The 12364-nt window shown below is 31.5% G+C and overlaps 1 protein-coding gene across 1 annotated transcript in view; it reads right to left on the bottom strand.

The window, feature by feature from the left end:
* The window catches only part of Smp_133100 (putative leucine-rich repeat-containing protein), a gene marked incomplete at both ends in the record, with an annotated part of 29891 nt that overhangs the window by 15204 nt on the left and 2323 nt on the right, over positions 1-12364 (bottom strand). Inside the window, 6 exons of the mRNA XM_018793458.1 lie at positions 126-204; positions 236-458; positions 3102-3176; positions 7475-7563; positions 9299-9470; positions 10206-10454. Of these exons, the coding sequence (XP_018647969.1) occupies positions 126-204; positions 236-458; positions 3102-3176; positions 7475-7563; positions 9299-9470; positions 10206-10454 (887 nt within the window). The remainder of the gene's footprint in view (positions 1-125; positions 205-235; positions 459-3101; positions 3177-7474; positions 7564-9298; positions 9471-10205; positions 10455-12364) is intronic.

Below are 12364 nucleotides of genomic sequence, written 5' to 3'. Positions count from 1 at the left end.
ATCATCCTGAGGGAATTATCCTGATGCAAGTAGTTACCGCTACTAACATCATTCATGAGTAACTGGTTAACCAGCATTTTAGACGGTTAAAACTTGGATTCGAATAATCCATGAGATAAACTTACCCAACCTCTTCGACTTTACACCTTGAATAGTTTTCTGTATTAGCGACAACTGTTTCAGTTTTTTCCTGTAAACAACTGCCTAAAAATAGAAAACTCATTTATATAATAACCACATTCACAACCATCGCCCCAATGACTTGTTCCCGTCTCATCAGGTAAACCAAAATAATAACCGAGATTTCTTTCAAGTAACTTGGTTCTATCACAAAGTTTTCCAGAATTTGAATGCCGCTCAACAGCAGATTGAGGTCTTATTTTATATTCATCATGAAAATATCTTGTGGTTAGATTTATTTGTTCAATATTTAACAAAGATCTGGAATAAATTATAAACTAATGATAATTCGGTTTACTCAAACAATAAGCACAATATTTTATAAATGAACAAATATAATTGTTATTAAGTTCAAATATTTACATCAAATACTTAAAGTTCTTTATTTTCACCTAATAATACCTAGGGGTAATAATTAAGATAAATATTTCTGATAGATAATTTCTAGTATTGATGGGTCTAACTCAACTTATATTACAATACAGACATATTTGATCAATTAACAGGCAACATCGATGGACTACTTTCAATGATAACACCATGCAGATATTGAAATAAAAGAATTTCGCATACTAGAGGACAAAATAATAATTTAAAAAACAACAATCAATGGAACTGGATCGAAGGAAGGCTGAATCGAAAACTTATGCACTGCTGGGGCGTTGACGATCCACCAATTGAAGCCTGAACTCTGAGTACAAAAACAATATGTCCATCCTATCATCCTTCTGTGGCCTTAATTCCCTTCTGCAGTATGTTTTGGTCTTGTTGAGTTTTTTTAAATTAGTAATTTTATAATGTAACCAGCTATTATTATCTTTTAACAATTTTTCATAATTATTATTCAGTTATTGATATGAACTTTACTTTTTTCATTTTCTTCATATCTATCCCACAGACAATCATCTCTCATAGTTCGAACCCGTAAATTATTTCCATCGTTCTATTCTTCTCTAACACCTTGATTATTACGCAACCTCACTTAGTATTTGAAATCTTGAATCACTGTGACACAATCATTTCTATCTTTCGATAGACTAATATATTTACCAAACAATTATAAATACAGATTCACAGCTTAAGAAAATAATTTCATCAAAAGGAAAATTTTCTTCCCTGAATTTGTTATATTTTTATGTGATGACATAAGAGATTATCTCAATCGCCACGAAAGACTAAAACCATACCCAACGCTTAATAGATAAGCCTTCAATGTTTTCTACCTTTTAATGGTTCTCCATCTGACATTAATCAACGGGGAAAATTACCTTCAAAATATTAACTTTCGTATCTTTTTACTATTCATTAAAACATTTGTCAGTCAATAAGAACTGTTTAGTTAAGAAAGAGCTCGAAACAGGTCTGGATGTATGACCGATTGACTGAAAACCGAGTTCTCCAATTACTTCCTCGTCTCCTCAAATGAATGATATATGCATTGAAGACAACTATACTGAGTCTATAAGATTGCTAATATTTTACGTATTCTTTAAAACACGTAAAACCTTATTTAGTTATAATCGTTAATAATTCTTAGTACTTTTTTAGAGAAAACAAATCAATTCATTATTTCATGTATATTCTCAACAATATTGATAAGTAAAAGTCATTGTTTTTACTAGAGAAATCCTACAAGGGAAACTTTAAAATTCCCTTAATTATCAGTCCCGAAAATTCCACAACTAACACTATGCTTTTGAGATGGTGGAGATTTGTAGCTCAGGTGGGTGATTTTGATGGCGTTTTGTTCTCTGATCTGGGTGGTTTGATCGTGGAGCTTTCATCGTCAACTTCTACCCGAAGTTTGTGCTGATGATTTCGTTCAGAAGGACGATGAAAGCTTCACGACCAAACCACCCAGCTCAGAGAACAAAACTCCATCAAAATAACATTATGTTGCTTAATTCAGATGTACATATTCAATTAATAATCTAACAAACATTTTTATTGGTAAACTATAGATCTTACCGCCATCGATGTAGTTGATAATTTGAATGAACTGTAAATGATTCATTTTTAATTTGTTGAATTCGTTTTAAATGTTCTCGTTCAGATTTCATTTCATTTTCTAATTCTTTTAAACGATTCTGTTAGTTTATAGGACAGAAAATTTATATTTTGTTAACATTATTACATTTATTAGATTGATTACTACGAACAAAATAATAAGTCTGTTAGTGTTGGGGTGATCCAGAAAACTTCTCGCAAAAGACATGACAAGCTCAGGAAACATTGGGAAGCATTTTATCCAATCAGCGTTTGATTAGAAGTTTTGCTAGAAACATCACGAAAGTGAAAAGGCACATGTTGAGCTCCTGTTTGGCTGATTACTACACTGATACTATTTTTAGTAGCATTCCAGACTTTTCTGGAAAACCCAAGGACTTCTAAAATACTATAAAAACCCTATATTTTCTGTACATGAATGAACCTTTGAATTAAAGTGTTTCTCGTATATTTTGTGCCTTTTCTCTCGTGTTGAAGTTGCTGTGTAGATTTAGTTTGGGGTTTACGAGAATAGCTTAGGAACCGAGTATAACTTTTAGTTTAGCAAGACTTATCAGTTAGTTATTGGATTTAACATATACCTTCGTAAATGTAATCCAATTCACTTTTTTTAATAATTACTATATACTATATTACCTCTTCATGAAAATAATTAGTTTGCTATAAAAATATATGGATCTACAAATGGATGGATCAAAATATTGGAAATTAGAATTTGTGCACTACTGAAAAAAAGGTTAGTCTTAAGTTTATAGAATAAAGTAGAATAGCCTTTAAATACATTTTTATTCTCTTTCCTTTGATTCAGTTACAAAGAAATATTTTTCTATTCATCTATTGACTTAATACCAAAATGGAGATTTTCATTTTAAAGTTATGTAATGAAGTAAATGTTATTTTTTGAACAAACTTACATTAACATATGCTTCTTCAGAGTCGAAATCAGGAAGCATGTCTGGACTTATTGAATCATTAACTTGACTTTCATTCTGTAAAAGTAACAAGAATTAAAAATCACTATCATTCTGTAATACCACAAATATTTTTGAAGACTGATTTTTTTAATATAAACTAAGCAATGGTTGAAAACGAAGGATCACTGAAGTACCATATTGGTTTAGCCTAACGTTCCTATGGAGTGCTTAAATCCATAATCTTAAACAAAACTGGACCTTGGTCATTCATTCCTTGAGGCGAGCACTATACCACGAATTTGATGAGTTAAAATATAATAGTTTTTGTTTCTAATTTCAAACAATTTCTTAAACAGTGTGCATTAACAATAATGAGGAAGAATGTGTTTGTAAAATCTCAGCAAATGAATTTGAAGTAAATCCAAAGTTTCGCCTTGCAATCTGGTCCAAGGAATCATCAAATTCATTCTCTGAGATTTTACAAATACCTTCTTCCTCTATATTATTTTACACCAATTCGGCTCTCAAATACTGTGAAACAAATCGATCAAATTTAGACAAAAGTTCTCATTTAAAGTATGCATTAACAGTTTAATGTAGGATTTGAAATGAATGTACACCTTTTATCTTCAGTCTATTTTCCATACTGAGTAAAACCATCATTTACAATCGACGTTAAAAATTTAGCTAAACAATCGAATTACTTGATTTTAAAAGTCCAATTGTCTCATCAAGACAATAGAAAATTCATTTCCAAACAGATCATTAGTAATCATTTGATTAACGATGAACAATGTAGGAAATGGTATATTAATACTTTTCGATTTTAAGTAGTACTTATGTAAAAAACAAGAGCACCAGTGGGGACAACGGAACGTATTAAGACATAAAATTACAGAATATCTCAGTAAAATATGAGAACCATATAGTAAATAATTAATTCGTAAACTATCAATCAATTGTCTCAATCTTAACTGTTTCTTCAGCAAATATCACTTTATCGTCTCCGATTATTATTGTTCATTCATTTTTATACCAATTGCGTTTCGTTCTCGTTCTTTCGTTATCAATCTTCTACTGAAATACATTCAATACCCGACCATCTTTATATACTATTTATGTGGATACAACTAATCCACACTATACTTATTCTAGGACATGTAACTTTATTCTGAAAATGATTATCACTGAATGAACAAAAATACATATTGTATAACGTAAAAAACAAATCTACTCTTTAGAAAAAATAATACCGAAAAACAAGATATTTCAAGTTTAAAACACAGTAATATTTACATTGGGTTGATTATTTAAATCATTTTCTTTTGAACTAAGACAAATTTCGTTTAAAGGGAGATGGGCTTTGTTGATCCACAGTTTTACATTCTCTAAAGTATCAATATAACTATCCCGTTTCTGTATTAAGAAGGTAAAATGTGATAAACAATTGTTTCAAAAAAAATAATAAATAAATGAAAAATGAATTTTAACAGATTCTAATTGTCTTATTTAAAAAATTCTCTTACTAAAGATATACTACTTAATTAGTTAATTATTTTCAAGCCTTGATTTGTTCTTGTATTCGCAGATTTGACTACATTTGAATTAACATCTTTTGTTAGATTCTTTTTTTGCTTATAACTTTTTAAACATCACGTTCCATTTGATTTGACATATATCAAAACAAGATATACTCCTCCAATGAACATCATCAACAAAAGTATAACAAGAAAAAACGCAACAGTTTGAGTAAAATTCAAGTGAGAAACTTCTAGTCTCTTGTTATCTAATCCACTAGTACCGATCAATTGAAAAAAAACTCAAACAATGTATTTATTGTTATATAGATTGCGTGCGTTCTTGCCCAGTTGATATATATGAACGTGGCGATTCCCACCAACGAGAGAGCAGTGAATTTATTGATCGCCCAATGATACACAAAAGCCGTATGAGCAGTCTTGAGTACTTATCAGTCCTGCTTTCTGCCTAGTCCAGCCAGTTAAGTCCAGAACACCAATAACAGCCTCTGCAATATGAATCATTATTCTCAAGCATACTGGGTTTATATACCAAACAAACTGACCACATCATACCATAAAATAGAAAATAACATTTGTACAAGATTTGATCAAATGGGGCTGTGAATAGGGGGAACAGTAATCAATAGACTGGGGATAACTCAAGAATGATAAATCCTATAATAATAATCTATAGGTCAAAATAAAGCTTATAAGAAAAAGGGACACGAATATGAATAGTTTAGTTACATAACAATTATACAATAGAAAATATACATATCATATTGGTCCACAAATAGTTCTCAAAGTTACCTTTCATAAACCTCCACGGGATATAACATTCATATTTGACCTTACAAACATAGTTTCATTTAGAAATCTAATTACCGTCAAAAAAACTATTTATGAAAAATACGTCACTCTCATAAACATCACAACTTAAAATATAGCATTGACTTGTTCATTTTAATTACAATATCATCTGCTTATCAAACTTAATAATTTTCTAATCAAACGAGACAAAATAGTACAATCATTAGTGCGTAATTTCAATATACAACGAAAAAGCATATCAATTACAAAACAAGTGTTTATTAACTATTCTTCTTTGTAACCGTGCTTGCAAATACTAAGAAGTTTTCGTCGTGAGATGAATTGAAGTATATGATAAAAGGAAATGTATTTTGCTTGGTGTTTGGGAAGAAAAGAAGGGCTCAGTTGAAATAAATGACAAGATTGATAATTTGTACAAACATTTGTTAATATTGGGACAAGTAGTTTGACAGAAATTTGGCTCCGAGTAGAGAGAAAATATTATTTGCTAAAATTATATTTGAAATAGTCTCAGCGAATAAAATTTAAATAATTTCAACTGATAAATCTTTTGGCTGAACTCTTGAACCAGTTTCTAGTAACTTCAGGCTAAATCTACACGAAAACTTGAACTCGAGAGAAAAGGTAAGAAATGTAGAAAGAACGCCTTACTCCAAGATTCATCTTATGTACAGAAAATTTAGGGTATTTATAGCATTTCAGCTAGCCTTGGGTGTCTGGAAAGTATTGGAACCCTACTTAGCGTAGTTGCAGAATCGGTAATCAGCCAATCAGAAATGTGACATGTAACTCTTCTTTTTCTAAACGTTCCTGAGAAACTTCTATTCCATGCTGATTGAATAAAATGTTTCCCAGAGTTTTCAGGGCCCCTTTGAGCTTTTTCTGGAGAATTTTCTGGGTCTCCCCAATACTAACGTTTCACCCAGCAAACTAGTCTTGACTTTTCCAGGGTAATAATCAAAATTATCACATATTATTTGATAATCTTGAGTTTTATTATTACCCTGAAGAAGTCTAGACAAGTTTGCCGGACGAAACGTTGGAACTATTTAAAATTCAACTATTGAGATTGTTTCAAATAGAATTTCCACAAACAGTTTCGATATTTATAATGTTTGAAATGAATTGGTCGGTCACTAAATGTTTGTCAGGTTTTAGTAGTCGAATTCCATGGATAAAACTAGGCTGTGGCTCAATATTGTGGTGTATGAAGTTTGATGTTAGATAGCAAAATGAAACCGATGAAAAGCGCCAAACCCAAGCTTCATGCTGTTTAGTGCTCATTCGTGAAGTGTACTCGCGATTTTCAGTGAAATGATTTCTACCATGGGATTCAGACCAGACAGAATTCAACAGGCACTAAGAAATAGACAATGTCACACTGTCTTTTATTCAGAGACTAGTTGATGGGATCACCCCAGTCCTACAGGAAATCCCTTGTGACCTTCATAGTTTATTGTTAGCGCTCTGACGCCGATACTAGACGATAATTATTTGAATTCTATTATGGGGATCCATGCTTTCTAGGATTACATGCATCTTGATGACGTATATAGAATAGACACAAAACCCATATCCACGAGTTTCTATCAGTTACCTCCAGCCATTTATTATCTAGATTCCACACCTTGGAAAATGAGGAGGTAAATATACAACAACCAAACAGAAAGAAGCCATCAGAAAGCCTGGCTCGTAATAAAGAACTCAAATATCCTGTTGGCTGATGTTAACACGATTATCATTATTATTATGCTTTCGCAAAAGCCCATAGGGCATAAAAGAACTTATTTCTCTCTGTATATATATATATATATATATATATATATATAAAACTGATGTTAATAAGACTTTTACTAGACAAAGTGTAAGGATGAAACTAAATCATTAACCTAGTAGTAAGTACTATGACAACTAGATTATACACCATGGATTATTCTAATAGTGAAAGATAACAGAAGAGAAAGTTTGCTAACTTAAACATTTAGTAGACCAAAAAAATATGCAACGACAGGTTGAACCCACAGCTTTTTCATACTTCATGATTTCTTTACTCAATCGTTGATGCACAATTTCGACTTTTGATTGATTGTCTACAACTATGTTCCCATTACCTGAATGAATCGAAAACACAAATAAATTTTTACTCTAATAGGGTTTCAATAATGGGTCTAGTGAGGTAGATAAATATAATACAGGGCTGTCTAAACTGAAGTTTACAGAATTAGGTTCAAAGTTGCAACTAAATGGTGGAAAATTAGCCCTTTGATCACCAAGTTATGAGTTCATGTGCTTAACTGCAGTTGTTTGATAGTAATCACCAATTATCATACAGTATGATAGCCGATATGTGTCAAAGTCACTTAAAAGATCAACAGACTTTTGTCAATACATTAGTACTGGAAACTGACTCAATGATAACCAAGTTGTAAATCATTAGCTACCATGAAACATACCTTAACGACTTCTGAATTTCTGACGGTACAATCCACTGAACCATCAGAAGCACATTCACTCCACAAGATCAACGAAGATGAACATTTTTACATAGTGGATATAAAATAGCACTAATACATAAGACACTGTTTATGAATTTCGGTGTTAAACAGAAAATATCATTGTGATATTCTTAGGACAAAAACTAATTATTTAGTTCTTCTATTCATCTCTGATAAAATGTTTAACAAGTTTTGTTAACAAATTAGTATTCAACTTTAACAAACGTATTGATCAAAAATCACAAATAACAACTTGATTTCGAATTTATTTCATAGTACTAATACTCTTCATTGTTTTCAAGGCGAAATTTACAAAATCGTGAATCCAAAAGTCGATGATATTATATGCAATTTAGTATTATTTAGCAAGATAATTAGCATTTTGAGCAAATTTTCTGTTGGCGTAGTTAACATCAGTGAGTTCATAGACTGATGTCAAATTTTGATTTAGCCGCCACCAGCTTTCTTCCCCCCAACTCCTGCACAACTCATCATCTTGTATCAAGATAAATGTTGGTCGAGCATACGTAATATATGTCCCAACCACCTCATTTTATAAAGAGCCCCAGCTGACTTGTCATCCACACTTAAAACCCTGTGGCCAACCTCAAAACTGCTCATCCTGAGGTGCCAGCATACTCGAGGAATATTCCGAAGATACGTATATTCAGATACTAGTGACCCACAAATGTTTATATTTTAAAAGATCACGTTTCATAGCTTCAAACTGTATTCGTCCTTTGACTGACAGATGAACATCTCCTGTATTCTACAGGTGGAATCAGTTGGCTGGGGTTTAATGAGAACTGAACCAAAAACACTATTTTTATTTAATCATTCTCATAGGCAGTTTACTTGCTTTAAGACAATACTTTTTCTGGATAAGTCACTCAAATATTATTCATGCTGCGTACTATGTCATCGGTTCAAAATTTTAAAAATATATGCCTTAAGATGGTCCCTGAAGTAATAAAGTACAAACCCGACGATACAACGCCACATTGTCTCGAGTGGTCGAAGATAACTTTTGGAAATGTCAATGACTTATAAATCAATCTCAGTTTACGTATGTTTTACGAGATTTTCTGCTACTTCGAACATATAAATAATGTAATGTGTCTGCTCTCCATCTATTATAATAACCATTATATCAGTTTAAACTTCCTGTTAGAGTTTAGTTCATTTTTAACAGACTAATTATCAGATTTAATTTCGACCAAGCGCGCGAGAATTGAACTTAGGGCCTTCTATCTCGCGCGCGAACTCTTAACTTTGATTTCTCACTATCATCTACATTCAAGGGTTCTCTGGAATAACGAAAGAACGTCTTCTCATTAAAAACACAGATTACCTGACACAATAGATGGTTTTACTGGGAATGTATTTTGGTGAACTCCCAGAATATCTTTGTTGTATGACTTATTAGAGGGATCGGAGGTTGCTTCTAAAATATATTCGTCCAACTCCATATTTTCTTGATTATCTTCTTCAGGTTCATTGTTGTTTTTCAAATCATCCATAGTCTTATATGATAAAATAGTTAATGAAATGTGTTATATACAATTATCATAAGTATTAACTTACAGATGTAATGTAAGTCAATGGAAATTTATGAATTTACTTAAACTGTATACTCTACCGCAGTAATAAGTGGTATATTTTTTAACAACTTGGGCTAACAAAAGATGTTATTTGACCAAACTTTTGTAACGTGCACAGATCATTTACTCTACGCCATAGTGTTAAAGTAAGCATTATTATCAAAGAGTGAGGTGAAACGATAAAATTTAAAATTTGATATGTGTTGTTTGAATTTGTTCAAAAGATTCGTTTCTCAGTTATACCACGAAATTAAACAAAACTGAGTCATTATGGTTTAATTAAAGCGCATCAAAGCAGAATTTACTCAAAGTTTTCCTTTACCAAAGAACTTAACGTTTAGATAAGTCTTGTTTCAGTTTCTTTAAAACATTTGGTGGGTTACTAATTAAACAAACATAACGCTCACAGTTTTCATGATATTTATGACGTTCATACATATCTACACTGACAGTCTGCTCAGTTAATCAAACTACGTTTTAATTTTTCAATAATCATTGTAAATTTCCTAACTAACAACGTATGTGTGAATTATTTCATAAAAAACTTTATTACAAGTTAATTAAACGAAATTAAAAGTTTTTAACCTAAACAATATCAAATACATGCACGAATTTTCGAGAAAACTAAATTTCTAAGGTATAAATGAACTAACTCACGTTTAAATAATCTTCGTACTTCAAGCCAGCCTTTTCTAATGCCTTTAACAGTTCCCCAAGATACAAAAACTCTGTTGAAGGATTTTTTCCAGAACACATTGAATTTCCAAATTTTGCATGCTCATTTGAATCAAACTCATTAAAAGAAGCGATCATTTCTTTTTCTTGATTTTCGATGTTTTGAAGAAAATGTCCAAATTTTCTAGGTTCGTCTATTTCCAACCTATTGATAGATGACGAACCACATAACTAAAAGACAAAAAGTAGGAATTTTTCCTTGATCAAATAGTTGAATTCACGTTTAGTTAGTTGGATTTTCAAAACAAATATACAAAACTTAGTAAGCGACTTTTCAGAAAACCTTTCAAGATGTCGTACTTTCGAGTTATTTATTGTAGCACTTGGATAGAAAATTACAACAAAAAATTCCAATAAAATGACATTTATTATCACCATAGTATATTTTTCCAGTCTTCCGGCTGAGACATTCTTAATCAGTCTTAATTAGAGTCTACTAGTAAATCTCTACATAAGTTTATATCAGGTTAATACGACCTGATGAAGCAGTTTGGTTGACAAAGCCTAAACAGCTGCATATTTCTGTTTCACAAGTCAGTTTACTCTCCTATTTGTTGAGTAAGATCAATCTTCAACCCAATATCATCCGATATTAGTTATGAGAATCTCTTAATTTGTTAGTTTATCAGGTGCAATGAGATTTACTAAGTAAGGTCCTCATCCAGTAATACGATGGTAGAAAGTTGTACTATGACATAAGCATAGTTCTTAGGAAGTATACCGAAATGCATCTCCCACCACTAGAGCTCTTCGTTAACAATTGTTAGATTAATAGATTGTCTTGATATTATCAAATCTTCGTTCATAATGTTTTACTGTCATGCAGTAACTGGAATTACACTCAAGTGTTTTTAGGATTGATGAAGCTGGATAAAAATGTTTCATCACTGTGGCAAAATACTAAATTTCTGACCTGAATGTTAGTAAACCCGAAATTAGATAGTAATTACTCTGGCCGAAATTTCTCGCAGTATAGGTTCGAATACAACAAAATGACTAATGTGAGAACAAAAACATTGGTTCATTAAGTGTAAGATACTGCACTATTCGAGCTAAACTATAAAGCCGAGTACATAAGGCATAAGCACGTACTAACTAAGAGGTTTCAGATGACCGAATATCCGTCACAATATCAAGTTGTCCTTCAAAGAACAACTTGGTGTTTTTATGGTGTTAAAGACATAACATAAATATTTTTCCAACTACAAATCAAAGCTACACAATTAAAACTGAAGTTTGGACTATCCTGTGCTAACAGTTAGACTCTTAGCTCATAGAAGTACTTTATCATTCTATGCATTGTATTTTAAAATCATGTTTGTTTCCTAAGAAAATATAAGTATTAATGACAAGGTTTGACACGATAGTTTAAAATAAATTGAGCATTGGGTAGAAAGTCGATGATGAACATTTTTTTATAACCCAATGAGTAGAAAACCGTATTTCTGATGTTTCGTGTTTTAATGTAAGCCACGTTTCAGTGGACAACACAAACTTCACATAAAACATAACTAAATTAGGGGAATCTTCACGTATATTCGTAGTATAAACTCGATTTTGCAGGCGTTTAAATAATTAAATATATTCTTAATAATTAACTACAGTATTTTTAATACATTTTACTCTCAAAAATCTTAAAAGCTAAAAACTTGCCTCATCAGAATACATTGTTTTTGTATCCGTCCTTTGAACTAAAGACTTTTTTGAGACACTTTTATAAAAAGGACGGAAGAATCGATTTTCAAAGAAAATCAGCCACGAGTCTAATAATCGGTCGTGCAGCTGTATCCACTAGGTATCCAAAAATGGCTAAAAAGATGTTACCAGGGAATGAAATTTCAGTAAAATTAGTTTACACACCAAAGAAGATATGTTTTGTCCGTAATTCACTCTTAAATAAATATTTAGGCAAAGAATATCTTTGAACTAATTCAATCATTGATACCAATCGTCGTTAGTTTCCACTTAATCGTTAAACAACGTGTTAATGCTAGTGGTCAAAGCTGAAGAACATTTTCAACGACACATCACAAACTTCAAATTAATGATTTGAAAGTACTTTTACCTACGTCTTAACAAAA

The sequence above is a fragment of the Schistosoma mansoni genome, chromosome 1 (assembly GCF_000237925.1).
Source record: "Schistosoma mansoni strain Puerto Rico chromosome 1, complete genome".
Taxonomy (NCBI): domain Eukaryota; kingdom Metazoa; phylum Platyhelminthes; class Trematoda; order Strigeidida; family Schistosomatidae; genus Schistosoma; species Schistosoma mansoni.
The sequence above is the reverse complement of the archived record's forward strand: the minus strand, read 5'-3'. Positions and strand labels throughout refer to the sequence as shown.